Genomic DNA, 18,969 nt, shown 5'->3' on the forward strand with positions numbered 1-18,969 from the left:
AGGATTGGGTTTTCCTGATTTTAAACTATATCGATGGCATCTATATGATTGGCTTTACCAAGGGGAAATTTATACCTAATCCACACCATTAACATACCTTAATCCTTCCCCCCACATCTCTTCCTCTTGTCCTTCTCTATACAATTGTGTTATTCTCTGTGACACTTTGTACCCATACATTGTATTATCTCTGTGATACTTTGTACCCGTACATTGTAAGCCACACTGAACCTGCTATTGAGCGGGACAGAGCGGGGTATAAATGCTACAAATAATAAAATAAATATGGAGAAGGCTCTCTGTCATCCCCTTCACCTTATGCTTTACATGCAAAACATTTGTCGCTTCCACCCAACTTACATAAGAATATTCAGATAAGATTGATTAGAGTGGTGTGGATGGATCTTGTCTGGTTATGGACCTTTGATCCTCATTGCAGTGGTCTGTTGTCCATACTGGGGAACTTAAGCTTTTTCACCGGTTATGGAAAATCCTAGGATACTGTGATGGGTGGAGAGGGGGCTTACTACTTTACAACCTTTTCTTATGGCAGGGGAGTGATCTCAGAGACCAGACCAGTGATGATGGATTTTGCTGATCGCTTTGCTTTTCAACAGCTTTCTCATTATGTTTTTTCACTGGATTCGTCTCAGTTAAGTAGTGACTTGAATTCCAAATTTCAATATCTATTTGATATGCCTTCTGAAAATCCCATTTCAATCTCATTATTGCATAAATGGTTGTTGTGTGCTTGTCCTCACCATAACTGAGTTCCAAAGATTTATTACACTGTGTCCGCAGTATACCTACTTGGGTGCATAGTGCAGAACTAAGGGAATGCCAATTTTATGTTTTGACACCCCTAATTGTTTAAGTGTGGGGCATTTCCTAATACTTTTTATCATGCTTTCTGGGAATGTGTTGTGGGTAAGTCGTTTTGTAGATCTTTAATTAGATACTTACAACGCATCTTTCAATGAGTTATTGCATTTCTTCCTGGGGGTATTCTTCTGGGTCAGCAGTCAGCCTTGGGAATTAGAGGTAAGAGTATAAAACTTTGGGTCATGAAGGCTTGCATTCTGGGTAAGAAGTGTATACTTCAATATTGGCCTAACAAGAAGCACCAACATACTGGCATTGGAGGAATAAACTATATGATTTGCTTTTAATGGAGCTTTGAGATACACATTTTATTTTTAAATATCAGAGACATTTCTACTCATTTGGGGGGTTGTATTTTCAGTCTCTGGCATCAAGGGCCCATAGCCAAATCTTTAATCCTTTAGGGGCTTGTTCAGGTTTTATGGGGTAATCTTCACAATTAATTCCCCTTGAGCTTTCTTTGCTGGCGTTAAAGGCTGTCTACTTAACTCCACTGTTCTTATTCAGGGAGAGGATAAGGGGTGGGTAGGATCATAGTGAGGAAGTGTATGGGTTGTTGGTTGTTCAAGTTATTTTGGTTTCCTTTTTGACATATGGTGTGATAGTAATACTTCACTGACCTATTTAGGTTTAAACTTAAGTTTATTGACCACTAATTGATGCTATGTTATACCTCTGAGATGTTGAAACAGAAACACAGAATCATGACAGCAGATAAGGGCCAAGTGGCCTATCCAGTCTGCCCATCCTCAGCAACCACTACTACCTTCCTTTCCTAAGGGATCCCAAATGTTTAGCATTGCCTGATCCTGGTGTCCAGCTCCAGAGAACATCCTTCCCTACGTCTGTCACCTTCCATTATTTGCAGCTTTGTGCATTAAATGATTCCAGCTATACTGGTTTATGACTATAATCCAGAGAAGCAAATTACATAACTCAATTTGCACTTTACTATGAACTCTTAAATATCTTATTAGCACCAGGAAAGCTGCTGTTCAGTGGCTGGGTTCTGAAATCAGAGGCTCCTACATTTGGTACCATCATGATTAACACTAAAATGTGTCAACACAGCCCTTGAAACAGGCTATTTAGCTAATGCATGTGAAAATTTTGTTTCTCCCATGTGAACTGGCAACCACGCCACATGACCCCTTTAGGAGAATCTAAAATTCTCACTTTCATGTTGCTTTCCAGCATGTCATCTGTCCTTGACATACCTGTGCGCTGGACATTTAGAACAGGAGGGGATACATTAAACCATTAGTGACTTTTTTGTTCCAGCATCAGAATGAGCATTTAAGCCAAATATCAACATTTATTCCACCTGGCCATACACAGAGCAGAGGTCTAGTGGCCATGTAAGGGGAAATAAATGCAAAATACAGCTTACAGGTTAGTTAAACTCCTATCTTTTTAATCAGAGCAGGGGCAATGGTTTTATTGATGTGCTCAACAGCTTTTGATACACCTGGAAGGTCAAGGACATGCAAATCAATCACCAATCCCAGAACCAGACAGCCTGAGCAGACACTACTAGAGGATCACATCTCCACAGGTGCTCAGAACCTTATGCTGAACTCTATCCCATCCAAAGTCACCACATTCATTGGGCTTCATTCTGATAAAAGCTGTAGATAAAAATTACATGGAGATCCGATACTGTTCGAGAGTGCCTGCTTGGCAAGGTTAGTTTGTGAACACCATGCACTTGGAGACAACTGGTGCAATGCTAGCTGCACACCCATGTTACCTGAGTGCACATCGCTGGTCCAATGAACTCATTTACATATTTCACAGCTCGGGTGACGCCTGAAGGAAGCAAAGTGCATGAAGGCTAGAAGAGAAATAGATGAGTAGGGGAAAGGAGGTAAGGGAACAAGACGGCAGGGACTGAGATTCCCCCCCAAAAGTTCTACAGAGGAATTCATAACCCCTGCCCCCAATTTGAAGGTGCATTCTCTTTCTCATTGTCAGTTAACATTTAACTCATCACATTATAACAGAGGGGGAGGAAAAGGGTGGATTATAGATATACTTCATGATTTCATGTGTGACTACAGGTGAAAGGTAATAAAAAACCACGCCTCTTGCAATGTTCTGTTTGATTTCAATATCTGGGATGGGGAGGGGTACTCTGGGTTGTTATAGTTCTGTAAAATTAAGCTGACTTGTTTTGGATTGTTTATTGTTCAATGCCAAGTCATCAATAAAATGTTTCAACATAAAAAAAATTCTCTTTTATAAACTACTTTTTGTGCTATAATCAATGTCCACTTGTGCTTTAATAGATGGGAGGAGGCGGAATGATTGCATCATCTTTTGGGATAAGTTGGCTGGTCAACACTATCCCAAACCGCTCTCTCAGCACATTGGGAATCTCTTCTTCAGGAAGCTGGATAGTGGTCTTCTGACTGGATGTCCCAGTGAATGTGGTAATGATCAATCTCCAGCCCATGTATGTCACTTTCCCTTCAGGAACATGCAAGGAACAGAAGGACTTGGAGAAGAAAATGGAGCTAGGTGAGGTTTGGTGATATTCGCACATGCCTCTGAAATCTTCCAGCTTCTGTTCCTTCTGTGTAAATTTATAGAGACTTGTCCACTCCTGTGTACCAGTACCTTCATCTTCCAAGAGTCTCTGTAGGTACCACTTCTCTCCATCTTGCTGGAGCTTAAAGACACCATTGTCTTGAACCTGTTCCTTGTCAGCTTCCAGTAATAGAGGAGTTCTAAAGGCATCACCAAAGCCAACATCACAGATCCACCTTTGGTTACCCAAGTCCACCAGCAGCACCATGTGATCATTGGGAGGGCCATATCGCTTGGTGAAGATGTTCTGCACGTGGCCTGACACCATCTGGACCTGGTAGCCCATTTCTTTCAACAGCCAGAAGAATAGACTATTGTTCTCAAAGCAGAAGCCACCACGGTGCCTCTGCACAATCTTGTCATAAACAGATGGAGGATCCAGTGTGATCTTCTCTCCACAGTGAATGCTCAAGCTCTCAAATGGTACAGAGAGGACATGACACTTGTGCAATCCTAGTAAGGTCTCCAGAGATGGGTCTGTGGTGCCACGGTATCTGATCCTGTCCAAGTACAGAGATACGTCCATTCTCTGCAGGTGAGAAACATCAGATGCTCAAAATTAAAATTCCTGAACAAATAAAGAACAGCATCTGTTTCATAGTGATTCCTTAGTTTTAAAATGTTGCCATGTATGTAACATGCACTTTGGATAAGATCCCTGTTCTAAGGAATACACAATCAAGGTATTCTTGCAAAACAAATTGCTGTTGGATTAATTGAGTCAGGGGGTCTAAGCTGAGGCACGGAGAGAGAGAGAGAATTTTTTTTGGGGGGGGGGAGGGGACTCTACATTCTGCCTAAAGTTCATAAGTTCTTCAATCTTTAGGGACACTAAGAGGCATATTTTCAAAGCTGGGAGGCTAAGTGCTTTGAAAATATGCCTCTTAGTGTCCCTAAAGATTGAAGAACTTATGAACTTTAGGCAGAATGTAGAGTCCCCTCCCCCCCCCCCCCCCAAAAAAAAAATTCTCTCTCTCTCTCCGTGCCTCAGCTTAGACCCCCTGAGCTGACCTATGGAACTTAGCCTCCCAAAGTGCTTTGAAAATATGCCTCTAAGTAACCTATAGAAAAAGGTCCAGCTTTGGAATCAATTTCTGTAAATGCATTTCTGAAACTTTGCAGTTCAAAAACTATGAGGAGCCTTCTCAATGAATTGCTTTCTTTACTCAATAAGATTTGGCTCTAAACTTTTTCTGTACATTGAAGAATAAATTAACTGGTTGGAATGGGGGGAAAGCTTCTGATTTCTGTTTAAAAGAGTGAAGTGTCATGGCTTTCTAGATTGAATCTTCCATGGTGTTTCTTGCCAGTTGAAAGGAGAGGACAAAAACAGATTTACTTACAATGTCCCCGAGTCATTACCTTAATGTAGGCATTTTTACTAACAGAAAGCGAATGAATAATATCAATGTCTCTGGTAACATCCAATATATAAACACACAAACCAGAAATGAAAGCCACCAGATATTGTACAAAACTTCCGTCACAGGACTCACCAATATAGTTTCATATATATTTTTTTGAAATAGAGTACCCTCAGATATTTTTCCACTATTACTGCAGACTATGAAGCTGCTACAATGCTTTCATTGGGTTACTCTACAATTGTATAGGGAAACTTTTTTTTACATTATTTTCTTTTGCTTCCCAACACCATAGTGCTATAAAACTCACACCAACTTAAAAAATATATATATATCTATGCAGCACCCTGTGTATGAATGTCATAGGAGAGGTTGGGAGAGGGAGCTGGGGGTGACACTGGATGTGCCGGGGTGGGAGAGAATAGAACGTGAAGCGACAAAGGTTTCCACACATGTCCCGCTAAAGGAAAATGCTGTGAAGGTGCTATACAGATGGTACCTTACCCCTGATCGCCTCCAGCGCATATACCCAAACACATCAGGTCTCTGCTGGAGGGGATGCGGCATGAGGGGGACGATGGGGCACCTCTGGTGGAACTGCCATAAAGTGAGAGCTTTCTGGAAAGCGGTTCAAAACAGGTTGCAGAGCTGGTTACAAACGCCCATTCCGTGGGCCCCGACGGTGTTTCTTTTTGCTGTAAAAGTAGAGGGCATGCCGGCAGCGCAGCATAAGCTGCTGAGGCAGGCGGTGTGTGTTGCACGAGTAACCATTGCTCAGCACTGGAAGCACCACGGGGTCCCGTCGGTTAAGAGATGGCACAATAAACTGAAACATGTGTGTGAGATGGAAAGACTCTTGGCAGTCAGGAGACATCAACTGCACAAGTGGCATGATATATGGCAGTTTTTTGCTACTGCAGTAGGTAATTACTAGCATAAATGCACGGGAAAAATCTGTATGATGCAGAGTGAGACAGCCATGAAGCAGGGAAGAAAACAGGGGGTGGGAGGGATTAGGTAGGTCTTAATTTTGGAAAGGGCGACTGTTGAGAGGAGGGTTAGGGGGAGGGGAATGTTTCCTTATTAAAACATAATAATACAAAGTTGAAGTTTCTACCGTTATATTTTACTGTTGTACGGTAGCAGTTCATTGTTCTACTTGGACTTCACCTTGCTGAGACTATATTGTAAACACTCCAATGTAGAGCGATGATTATTGTACATTGTTTATTGCAAATTTTCAATAAAAGACTTCTTACAAATAAAAAAAAATATATATATATATATATATATGGTGAAGAACTGTGCACTTATCTCACCTCGCTGAACACTACTGAATTCTCATTGTTCCTGATACGCCTTCCCCTGGAACCGCCCAACTCCGCGGGTTTCAGTCGCTTTCCTCAGGGACAAGTGTTAAGGCCAAGGAGTCCTCTTTTTCCTTTTACAACCAAAAACGCTGACCCTGGTGGTTGTGAAACTTCATTGAACATTTGCAATCTGTCTGAGCTTTAGAAAGAGTTTGGGTACAATACATCTTTGCATTTTTCAGGGCTCTTAAACCGCACTAGTGACTCCCACTCAACAAATGCGATGAAGCCCATTCAAATTGAATAGGCTGCATCACATTTTCCACACTGAGAATCACTAGTGTGGTTTAGTAAAAGGGGCCCTTGGTTCTTTATTATATATACTAGTAAAAAAGGCCCGTTTCTGACACAAATGAAACGGGCGCTAGCAAGGTTTTCCTCGGAGTGTGTATGTTTGGGAGAGTGTATGTGAGAGTGACTGTGAGAGTCAGAGTGAAAGTGTGAGTGTGTGAGAGAGAGAGTGTGTTTGTGAGAGAGTGTGTGTGTGAGAATGAGAGTGTGTGCAAGTGTGTATGTGAGACACAGTGTGATAGAGAGTGTGTGTGTGTGTGCCCATCCATGCTCCTCTGTCCCCTGCCCCCTCCATTCATCCCTATCCAGCATTTTCCCTCTCTGCCTGAGGCCTGCCCTGCAATCCATATCCATCCATGCCCATCTGTCCCCTCCATTCATCCCTATCCAGCAATTCCCCTCTCCCTGAGTCCTGCCCTTCCAATCCATGCCCATCCATGCTCATCTGTCACCTGGCCCCTCCATTTTTCCCTATCCAGCATTTCCCCTCTCTGCCTGAGGCCTGCTCTGCAATCCATATCCATCCATGCCCATCTGTCCCCTCCATTCATCCCTATCCAGCAATTCCCTTCTCCCTGAGTCCTGCCCTTCCAATCCATGCCCATCCATGCTCATCTGTCACCTGGCCCCTCCATTTTTCCCTATCCAGCAATTGCCCTCTCTCCCTGAGGCCTGCCCTGCAATCCATTTCCATCCATGCCCATCTGTCCCCTCCATTCATCCCTATCCAGCAATTCCCTTCTCCCTGAGTCCTGCCCTTCCAATCCATGCCCATCCATGCTCATCTGTCACCTGGCCCCTCCATTTTTCCCTATCCAGCATTTCCCCTCTCTGCCTGAGGCCTGCTCTGCAATCCATATCCATCCATGCCCATCTGTCCCCTCCATTCATCCCTATCCAGCAATTCCCTTCTCCCTGAGTCCTGCCCTTCCAATCCATGCCCATCCATGCTCATCTGTCACCTGGCCCCTCCATTTTTCCCTATCCAGCAATTGCCCTCTCTCCCTGAGGCCTGCCCTGCAATCCATTTCCATCCATGCCCATCTGTCCCCTCTATTCATCCCTATCCAGCAATTTCCCTCTCTCCCTGAGTCCTGCCCTCCCAATCCATGCCCATCCATGCTCCTCTGTCCCCTGCCCCCTCCATTCATCCCTTTCCAGCAATTGCCCTCTCTTCCTGAGCCCTGCCATCCCAATCCATGCCCATCCATGCTCCTCTGTCCCCTGCCGCCTCCATTCATCCTTTTGCAGCAAGTCCCCTGTCTCCCTTTCATGACCCCCCCTTGCATCCATGCTCCTCTCTCTCCCATGTCCCAGCCTGGGCCGCCCTCTTCTCCCCCCCCCCCCCCCCCCTTCGCATCCATGCTGTCGTTTCTCCCCTGCCCTCCCGCTCCCATTGTTGTTCTTTAGTGGCCACCCTCTTCTCTCCCCCCAACATGGTTGTTTTGTTTTTTCTTGTTTTCAAATTTACCTCCGTGCCGGTTCCGGCAGCGAAGCGTCAGGGAAGGAGGCGGCGCTCCCGACGTCTAGGTTTCCCTTCGCTGTGTTCCGCCTTCTTTTGACGTCATCCTTGACGTCAGAAGAAGGCGGAACACAGCGAAGGGAAGGCTAGACGTCGGGAGCGCCGCCTCCTTCCCTGACGCTTCGCTGCCGAGCGTTGCGATTGGTTGAGTGTATTTGCTCCGCCCTCGACGTCATCACGTTTGACGCGTGGGCGGGGCAGACACAATGCGATCTCACCCCCTTCACTTTAGAATGTTGGCTAACAGAGGCTTCATTAGAACGTTGGAGGTGCGTTTTATATAGAGAGATTATATATATATATATATATATATATATATATATATATATATATATATAAAAAATTTAAAGATTTTATACAGCATGATTGATGCATTTGAGAAATTTAAAAAAAAGTTTTAAAAGATGTACTGAAAGCTTTGTAGATAGGCAGAGATTAAATATTTCTGTCATTTGAAAATACACTATGCAAAAATGTGCAACAGCAGTACTGGTCCCATGTCAAAAAAGCATCCTAGGCAACGGACATTTCTCCCCACGTGCAAAACGTGGGTATATATACACACCTCTGCACATGAAGGAATGTTCGTCACAGTGCCCAACTATATCTCTGAGAAGTGAACCAAATTTCTCTGTGGAGGAGACAGAGCTACTGGTCCTCCTGTGCTTCAGGCATAGGAGACAAATAGTGAAACACCACCATCACCTGCCCCCACACAATGTCTTTAGGAGCTGCCTAGAAAGGTGAGTGTGAAGCATTGCCCCCCAGGATCACAGCACCAGTCACGTACAAGCACTATATATAGGTAGGGTCACATGCACTGAGGCCCCTTTGTTAATGAAATACATGTTAATGCTTTTTCATAAGAAATGATGGTGTATTCCCTTGGTGGTATATCAAAGAGAAACTTGGAAAAAAAACATTGCTGAAATCAGAATGTACAGAATATCCAATGACAAGAAATTATGGAGACACCATTCCACGAAACAGGTAGTGTTTAAATGGTGCACCTGCTTTACACCACTGCCCGTCCCCATCGCCCAGCAACAGTGCACGTTCCACCCTCTGTTCCCATGGCCACCTCACCTCACACACAAAAAAACCAAACAGAAGTAGTGGGTGATGGACCACAGATTCCAGAGGCAAAAGAGACAATCTAGAGTTGTAAAAGTTTATTAATACCCGTAACGCTTTTAAAGCATCTACTTCCAGGCATTTTTCTTTCTGCCCCCAGGAAATCATTTTGCTATCAGTTTGGGCAGAAAACATTCATCACAACACCACCCATGTCACAACCATGAAACATCTTTTTAGGCAACTAGTGGACTTGAATGTTTTTTGTTTGTTTGATTATACACCTTGGACATTTTTCTGTGAGAAAAATGTATATCTGTCTGTTATGCCATTTTTGAACTTTTTCCTTTTCAAAAATGAGCCCCATAGCAACTCTTCTCTAGCATTACAGATCAGTGCTAAAATATAGCCATAGGTGAACTAGGTGACTATCTGGGGCTTGGAAGAAAGAGGACCCCAAAATTGTGTTACACTCATCAGTGACTTAAATTCTGCGTATGCGAAGAGACAGAACAGAGAGGAAAGGAAGAAAAATCGACATGGGACCTGTGAGTTGGCACTCACTCACAGACCCTGCAGTGGCTCTGCTTCTCTTCCCCTCATCCTGCATGGCCTTTCTGTTTTCAAGGAAACCTTGTAAGAGCAGAGGGCCAATGAGCATGGGCTGATTCACAGGCCCTCTGCCAACTTTCCTTTCCATGCTGCTGCCCTTTTGTCCTAGACCAGCCAAAAGACTTCAGGGCTAGAGAGACAGGACCAGCTTATCTGCTGGATCAGGTGAGGCTTTGGCCCAGGCTGCCGGCGATTAAGGGTGCCAAAATACCCAGCCTCTTACCCTACCTGGCCTACAGGTTAAGCCTTTTCTTTCTTTCCCCTCCTTGCAGGTCTGGCACTGCTCCTTCTTCTCTCTCACTCCCCTGTGGTCCTGTAATGTTTACATTGATCGCCAGCGGCAGCAGTATGACAGGCTGCCTTTGGCCATCCCCTGGGTCTTCTCTCTGCCACATCCTGCCTCCTCTGATGCAATACCTCAATTGATGCAACGACACCTCAATTGTTTCGCATAACTCTGCACAATGTAATCCATAACCAATCTGTAACAAATTGTATTCCCAACATTCAACTCATATTGTAAGCCACACTGAACCCGCAAAAATGTGGGATACAAATGCAATAAATAAATAAAATATCCTGATATCATGCTGCTGCCACTGGTGACTGATGTAAACTTTACATGATGGGGGGGGGGGGGGAGCAGTGCTGAAACTGGGGAGAGGGGGACAGATGGGGAGCGAGAGATTGGACTGGGGCGGGGGAACAAGAAGTGATGCAATGAGGGGAGGGGCACCACCAAAGCAAGTTGGCTTTGGGCACCACTATCCCTTGAGCCAGCCTCTGGCTAGAGATGTCAGGGATGGGGAGCTTTGGAAGGGGTACGGAAGCAGTGAAGCAGGGAGAAAACCCACCCATGGAAACGCAGGAAGGGAGAGAACCTAGGAAAAAGTAATTAGGCAGGTCCAGAGTTCAGGTGTGGCACTCACATAGAACCTGTGGCAGAGTTAGGATTAGATTTCCTATGTTCTGACTCCTGGCTCTCCACTGTAAAGGAAATCATTACTCAAACTAAGAATTTCCCTGAGTCAACAAAAAAGCTTTCTGGTAAATTACATTACATACCCTAGGCTGTACCTAACTGGCTCATGTATCTGATATCTGGTGCACAGCATGAACCAGATCTTTTTACCTGTTCCAACCAGGACTGAGAGGAGCTGAGCTGCAGCCGACAGAATGAAAGCTAACTTTTGTCAGTGAAAGCGAGGGAAGTGCTACTGTCAGGACATGTAGATTGCAGAACGGACATACTTTCCCCTCGCTGGGTAAAGGAACAGAACAACCTACTCTTACTAGTTCTTTCTGAGCCATGATATCCCTTCACTTACAAACGTGTCACCGACCGGAACAGTGGGAGAGGGAGAGGCGCTGCTGATCCTCTTCTCTAGCAGCAGTGACTGTGACACCCGGAAGTTCCTGATCAGAAGCCTAGTAGTTTCGGTTTTTGTAGTCCAAGATAGGCAGGAATTCACTTACACAGTGAAGCAAGAGACATGACTGATTCCACCCTTCCTTATTGATCTAGCGACCCTGTTCATGTGCTAGGGAAGTCCCACAGAGAGGTGTGTAACCCGCCACTGCTACTGCTGCACCGCCCCTTGACGCCCAAGGACTTTTGAACTTGCAGCTAGTGTGCTTTCAAGATTGGATCGAGTGTTATGAGTATAAAGCAGTAGTTGGGGGGGGGGGGGGGGGGGAGTAAAGAGAGGCCAGAACATGTACATACTGTCTAAAAGTCAAACTATTTACAACTAACTAATTACAGCAATAATAATGGATAAAATGCTGTGCTATCCATATTAGTCCTCGTTTAAAGGTAATGGATACAAATAAAATAATACAAAATAAACAAACAAAAAAGATAACATGATACTTTTTATTGGACTTGGTACATTTTTTTTACTAGCTTTCAAAGGCAATACTTTGAAAGCTAGTAAAAAAAAGTATTAATTAGTCCATTAAAAAATATATATATTTTTTGTTTTGTTTTATTTCTGTTCATTAGCAACAACAAAGAAATAGTTAAGGAATGGTCTGTGGGGTTCTTTGTTGTTTGGCTGTAAAATTGCTTCTAGTTTCTAAAATCATTTTTGCACCAAGCACAGATATTGAGACCAAGTAATCTGATGCCCTAAGCAAAGGTCGATGCTATTCACTCCTAGTCATGTACCTCCATTGTATGCAAATCTCTCTCATGAAGATTCATTAGGGATATCCTAAAAAGTTGTTGCCAATGGGCCAGCTTTTCGGGATATTCCTTATGAATATTCATGCATAAATCACAAGTAACTATGTAATCCAATAATGTAATCTATTCATTACAATCTTCATAAATGTTCTTTTCAAACTTTTTAACACATTTATTCATCATTCATCCCCGCTAATCTAAAAAACATTCACTCAGCTCTCAAAAATGCAAACAGTTAAGCTTCATACTTACATCAATTATATATCTTCAACATCTTTCCATGTATAGATAATAATCATTCTTATCAATATCAAGGATACAATGCCTGATATACCTTCCCTATATCATACTTATTTTAAATAATCCAAAGAGTGTTACTCAAATGTAATCTATAAAACGTTCAAATATAATGGATCTGTCCTTCAATGTTTTATCTTAGATTTTCCCTTTTGAAACTGTCCAAATCCGTAGATGAGGTACCAACTCTGTGTTACTCCATTTATTTCACTGTGTGCGTCTACATATATTCAATTTAAAAGTACATCAAATCCAAGTCCATTCCACAACTGTTATCAGCTGCTTCTTTCTTGCTATGAATTACCATCTCCTCCTCGCTTAATTTGTCTGTATACTTCAATCCACCTCCTCTCTTTTTGGCTGTGGGAAAATGAAGAATGTAGTATCCAGGTGGACATATGTCTAGGATTGTTGGATCGTCTTTTGCATGTAGCAAAGTTTCGGAGATAAGATAATTACCCTTGCTTTGCCCCAGTCAGTGGCATGCGGTCAAGGCATTCAAGGTATTCATTGAATCCCCCACCCTGCCCTACCAACATGCTATTTTACCTTTGATCCAGGTGGTCCCTATTACTATCTGGATAGAACCAGGACGGTCTATAAGAATTTTTAGTGGTACTATCTATATAGTGCTGCTGAAAATTCATGTAAAGGCCCCGATACGGCTCTTATCCAGACAGGGGGCAATTCTGTAGCTGGGCACCACAAATTAGGTACTTAGATGTAATATAATGAGTTCTAATTCAACTTAGCAGCATTTTGGTGCCAAAGTTCCTTTATAGACTACTAGCATAAGTCAGCATCTATGCACCTACCTTTAGATGTGCCCAATTACCCAATAGCAGGTGAAAGTGGGCACACCCAAATGTGATACTCGCATAAATTACAATATTCTATCAATTATGCACATGATTTTTGACCTGCCTATGCTCCTTCCCTGTGAATGACCCTTGCATTTATGCACACTGTGAGTTGTGCATGTAAAATCTAGAATAGTGCTTCATACTCAGCTAGTATTTATGTATGTAAATGTGCATTTACATACATAAGTGCTAGTAATTTATAAATTTATGTGCGCCATCAGCATGTACATTTTGGCACTGAGTTATAGAATGAGGAAGCTAATGACTGCTGCTTTCTGGGTAGGTGCATTTGAATATTAGGGCAATATTTATTGTCCATCTAATTAGGTGTTCTTTGATGGTACAAACATCAGTGCTTATTGGTGTTTTCTTACCGTAGGTCAGTGGTTCCCAAACTGTGCGCCGCAGCATCCCGGGGTATCATGTAGCTGAGCAGCAGCAACAGCAGCAAAACAAGCTGCAGCCACCGCAGGGCCGGACTCCCAATACATGCAGCTGCCGGTCCTGCCCCCTTGGACATCTCTTCCTGTTCTGGGGCACAGCCGGCTGTAACTTGCTTTGCTGCTGCTGCTGGTCTAGAGAAGCAGCAGCAGCAGGATGGGTGTGTGTGTGGGGGGGGGGGGGACAGAGAGGAGACAGACACTGGATTGGGGGGCCAAATAGAGAAGAGGCTTAAACTGGATGGAAGGGGAGAAGCTGGGTGGAAGGGTTAGAGGTGGCAGAGGCTGGATGGAAGTGGGGAGAGAGGGAGGGCAGAGGCTGGATGAAAGCAGGGAGAGAAGGGCAGAGGCTGGGGCATGCCACTGATTTGCTCGCTGCGCAAGCAGCATGGAGCTCAGGCATTAGGCAGTGGACCTCTTTGGCTGGTGGGGCTTGAGCATCCCCGCCAGCAAAGGTAGGACTCAACACTGTTGGGGGGGGGGGGAGACCTGAGAGGAAATATGTAACCTAGGGGATAAGGCAGGAGATGAGAAAAAAATTGCAAATGGAAAGGAGGCCCTGGAAACAGAGTTAAGAGCATAGACAGAGAAAAGCAGAGCCAAAGATTGGAAACAAGATGAGTGCAATAATAACATTACCAGACCACAAATGTAGGGAAAATGATTTTATTTTCAGTTTACTGATAGAATTATGTCAATGTTGAGAACTTACATCTGTCAGTTTTATTTTTCATTGTACAGGAGGACATACATTTCTTTCTGTTTTTCTGGTGTTGCATGATGTGCACAGTCCGATATCTGCTTTCAGTTTTTGTCTGCTTGTTTTATGCAGTTCCCTGTTTTGTATCGGATGAGAGTCATGTTCTGCATCTGTAACTGAGGTAAAGGATTCTGCTGGCATGTGGTGTCTGTATAGGAATCTGTAACAGTTCATCTTGTTCCAGTTTCCTAGTAGAAGGTATATTGGTGCTCCAAGGTATTTTAGCAGTATAATTAAATTAAATAACTACTTCTGAAGGTTACAAGTATGGATGGGGATGGAGGAGATTACTTGCGGGGATGGAATGGATCTTAGTGGGAATGGGCAGGTATGGGTTAGATTCCAGTGGTGTGCCGTGACAATTTTTGCACTTTGTAAGTGTGCCGCAAGATGAAAAAGGTTGAAAATCACTGGTTACAGTGAGGAGCTATAGAGGGCTGGTTGGGTGTGAGACATGTCAAGGGGTGGGGAAACATAAAATGGTGAGGAAGGAGACAAAGATCCAGAAGGGAGCAAATCTGTGAACATCTCTTATACCCCCATATTGTCTGTTCTGTACTTTACGTTCTGCCTATGAATATCATCTGGTTATCCCTTCAGGCTTTTGCTCTCAGTTTGAATCTACTCATGCCTCAGCTTTTTTTTTTTTTTCCATGTCACCAGCTCTAAAGACCTGTGTAAGGAGCCTTCATATTTGACATTTAGATCTGCTTTAAAAACAGGGAGGGGGAAGGAGTAGGGGAGAGACTTGATTGGGGGGGGGGGGAAGAAAAGACTTAACCTGTAGACCAGGTATTTTGGTGCCCTTAATCATCGACACCCTGGGCCAGATCCTTACCTGGCCCAATGGTTAAGCCAGCCATGAATACAGCTTTACCAACTACAGAATATATGGCCACAAATTAGAAATAGAAATGTGCAGACAACCCCAAGAAGTAAAACAGTGAGGAAATCAAAAAAGAAAATGCATTTCTGCCTTTATTATGCAAAATACAAAAATACCAAGGGCGCTACACATTAAAATTCCGCGCTGGCATTTACAATCACTGTACCAAATTTAAAATATGCTTTTCTACCTTTATTGTCTAGACAGCTCAGCCTCTGCAGCCTGTGCCTCCTACATTTGGAAGGGGTTGAGCTATTATGTGCCTCCACATTCTCTCATGAGTCTGTGAGGATTAAGGACCAGATTCAGTAAATGGCACCACAATTTGGGCAAGGATTGACCACCAAGGTGGAGAAACTGGATCTGCTACGAGACGAGCAGTACAACAACAGGGGAGTACAGTGATCAACAAGACTCTTCCAGAAAGCCAAGGAAACGGGGTGCAGAGAAATTGCTCTTTTATTGTAAGTAAGGTTGGACTTGACATGGCACCATGTTTTGGCAACAATGCCTGCCCCAGGAGTCTGTATATTATTGCCAAAACACAGTGCCTTGTCGAGTCCAACCTTATTTACAATAAACGAGCAATTTCTCTTTACCTTGTCTACTTGGCTTTCTGGAAGAGTCTTATTGATCACGCTACCTACATTTGCAGTGCCATTCTATAAAGGGCACTCCAGGTTGAGTGCCCTTTATAAAACACTGCATAATGTTGAGTCCAATGCCCAAATTTGGGTGGCAGGACTTACACCTGGTGCCCAATTTGACCATGCATCCTCAGTATTCTATAACACTACACACACATTTCCAGAATGCCCCTGACTCATCCATGCCCCTCCCTTGGCCATGCCTCCTTTTGTGTGGCATGGGATTTGAGTTCCATGAGATTTAGGTGCCATGGGATTTGGCTGCACAGTTTTATATAATAGCGCATAGCATTATGCACATGCAAATCCAAATTGGTGCCAATTAACAGTAATTGATTGTTAGCGCCCATTCACTGACGTTAATTGTCTCATTACCCAGTTTAGTTGCATGTGCATCTCAGGATCATGCACAAATTTGAGCGCTCTTTATAGAATCCCCTCATAAGTGAAGATACTGCTGCTCCTATGGGAGGCACTCTATGTGGGGGGGGGAGGAGTGGGGACTGCCTAGACCCTGGGGTAAGGATCATGGGTCAATCATAGCAATCATACCCCCTCAAAAAAAGTCCTGGTAAAAAGATAACAGCACTCAGAACCACTAAAGCCTGGAAAAAAGCCCGGGCTATAAGTGTTAGCAAGAGATTGTCCTTCTATGTTAAATTGTACAGCGCTGCATAACCCTAGTAGCGCTTTAGAAATGTTAAGTAGTAGTAGTAGTACCCAGCCAGCAGAAACATTGTGCTAACATCACAGTTTTTAAATATTATTTTATGCTATGCGGCACCGGGAGTCTTTTATTCGAATGATTCCCCTTTTATTGAGTTTTGATGGATTTAAAATGATCTCCTTTGAAAACATTAATACTAGGGGATTTTAATCTGCAATTAATTATTTAGATGATGATATAGTTTTTGGCTTTCTTATAACCCTTGATGCAATGGGTTGGACACAGGTAGTTGATGACCCTTTGCATTCTGGTGGAGATTGCCTAGTCTTGAATTTTGTGGGAAAAACAATGATTTTTAATTATTTTAGGTTTGATGAGCTAAGACCGGTTCCTTGGTCTGACCATTTTCTATTGTTGGGGAAAATTCACTGCTTATTTCTAAGATAAACAGCATAAAATGTATTGTACATTTTGGGGGATCTTGCCAGGTACTTGTGACCTGGATTGGCTACTGTTGGAAACAGGATGCTGGGCTTGATGGACCTTCGGTCTGTCCCAGTATGGCAATACTTATGTACTTATGACATGATTTGAAAGTAATGGAGAAAATTGTCTATGATGATTTGACAGATTTTTTTTAATAAGCATGGCTTTCTGGATCAATTCAGATTTGGATCTTGTCATGATACTGAGATATTACTGGTTTCTCTGTTTGATGTTATCAGATCTGATTTTAATAGAGGACAATGTTTCTTTCTAGTAACTTTAGATATATCAGCTGCATTTGATACCACTGATCATATTATTTTACTCAATCATCTGAGCTCTATTGGAATTGAAGGATTAATTTTGGAATGATTCTCTTCTTTTTTCCAAAATAGGCATTTTTGTATATTTCAAAATGGGACTAAATCTAAGTCTATGCTGGAGTTCCACAAGGGTCATGCTTATCTGCTATATTATTTAACATCCTTTTGATTCCTTTGTATTGATTGTTAAACTGTTTAAATGTCCAGTTTAGAATTTATGCAGATGATATTCAATTTTTTGGTTCCTATTAGTGATTCAGTTTCTGCCACATTTGACAGGTTAAGATTGTACTTGCAGACAGTCCAAGCTTGGATGAAAGTGAACCATTTAAAACTGAATATCATGAAAACTCAAATTCTGTTATGAACAAGTTTTCCTAGTAATGATATACCAGATATGTTTGATTCTGATTCAATTCCTGTGGTTGGAAAAATTTGGAATTTTGGAGTAATGATGGATTCTTCTTTATTACTGAAGTGACGTAATCAGAAAATAATCAAGGATGTCTTTAAGTTATGTCTATTGAGAAGACTAAAGGATTTATTGACCTCTAATAACTTTAGAAAGGTTGTTCAAAGCATTATTACACCTTGCTTTGATTACTGCAATGGTTTGTCACTTGGGATATGGAAAACTCAGTCGAAAGCCTTACAAGTTGCGCAGAATACGGTGACAAGAATTTTAATTGGCAGAAGTAGATACAAACATATCTCTCCTGTACTTAAGAAGTTTCATTGGCTCTCAATTACTTTTAGAATTAGGTTTAAAATTATTTGTATGATTTCTAAAGTATTTATAGCCAGGACAAGTCTCACCATTGTTGGCAGATAAACTGCAGGTTTACCAACCTAGACAATCCATGAGATCTGAAAAAAAGATTTTTGCTTGATGTTCCTTAACAAAAAGTTATGTTGGAAGAATACAGGAGTATGATTTTTTATATAGCTGGATCTATCCGTTGGAACGCACTACCTCTGAAATTAAGAGGACTCCAGAGTTTAACTGATTTAAAAAAAAGAACATTTTTATTAATGGAGGCTTTTGAGGAAGTTTAGGAGCTTGCCTTTTTTTAGTGTGAGTAGGAAAATAATTTAGGGGCCCTTTTACTAAGTTGCATAGGCACGTATTCACATCCTACACACCTCAATTTTGAACTACCGCCCGGCTACCGTGTGGCCCGGGGGGGGGGCGGTAATTTCATTTTTTACGTGCATCCGCTTTCCAGCGTGCGGTGCTAACCGGGCAGTAATCGGCATTATACGTGCACTGACAATTACTGCCCGGTTAACGTGTGAGACCTTACCACTAAGTCAATGGGTGGCAGTAAGGTCTGAGGTCCAAAATGGACGCGTGCTAATTTTCATTTTGCCGCTCGTCCATTTTTGGCCAGAAAAAGGCCTTTTTTGCAGGTGCGCTGAAAAATGGACGTGCGCGTGCCCAATACACGTGTCTACACCAGCGCAGGCCATTTTTCAGCGCACCTTAGTAAAAGGACTCCTTAATTTTGTTGTACTGAAATATAAAAGCTATTGTACATGTTCTAGAACATATTATCGATATTACTTGTCTGATGTTGTGATGTTTTAATGTAGAATTTTGATTATGTTTGTTATATTATGAACCATCTAGAACTTTTTGTGATAGTATGGTATATACATTTTAAAATAAATAAATAACCAAGAGTCAGGTGACACTGCAACAGGAAAC

General features: G+C 42.7%; 1 protein-coding gene across 4 annotated transcripts; it reads right to left on the reverse strand.

The window, feature by feature from the left end:
* Positions 1-1,591: 1,591 nt before the first annotated feature.
* Positions 1,592-11,215, reverse strand: LOC115473910 (arylamine N-acetyltransferase 2-like). Of its 4 annotated transcripts, XM_030209109.1 has the most exons (3): positions 11,033-11,214; positions 6,155-6,300; positions 1,592-4,000 (listed from the first exon to the last, which is right to left on the reverse strand). In XM_030209109.1, exon 3 carries the CDS (start codon positions 3,995-3,997, stop codon positions 3,164-3,166), a length of 834 nt encoding a protein of 277 aa, XP_030064969.1. In that variant the 5' UTR covers positions 3,998-4,000; positions 6,155-6,300; positions 11,033-11,214; the 3' UTR covers positions 1,592-3,163. The 4 variants fall into 4 exon arrangements, with proteins under 4 accessions (XP_030064969.1, XP_030064966.1, XP_030064967.1 ...); XM_030209106.1 differs by lacking the exon at positions 6,155-6,300 and having other exon boundaries at positions 10,992-11,215; XM_030209107.1 differs by lacking the exon at positions 6,155-6,300 and having other exon boundaries at positions 11,033-11,213.
* Positions 11,216-18,969: the final 7,754 nt, after the last annotated feature.

The sequence above is a fragment of the Microcaecilia unicolor genome, chromosome 7, assembly GCF_901765095.1.
Source record: "Microcaecilia unicolor chromosome 7, aMicUni1.1, whole genome shotgun sequence".
In the NCBI taxonomy this organism is placed as follows: domain Eukaryota; kingdom Metazoa; phylum Chordata; class Amphibia; order Gymnophiona; family Siphonopidae; genus Microcaecilia; species Microcaecilia unicolor.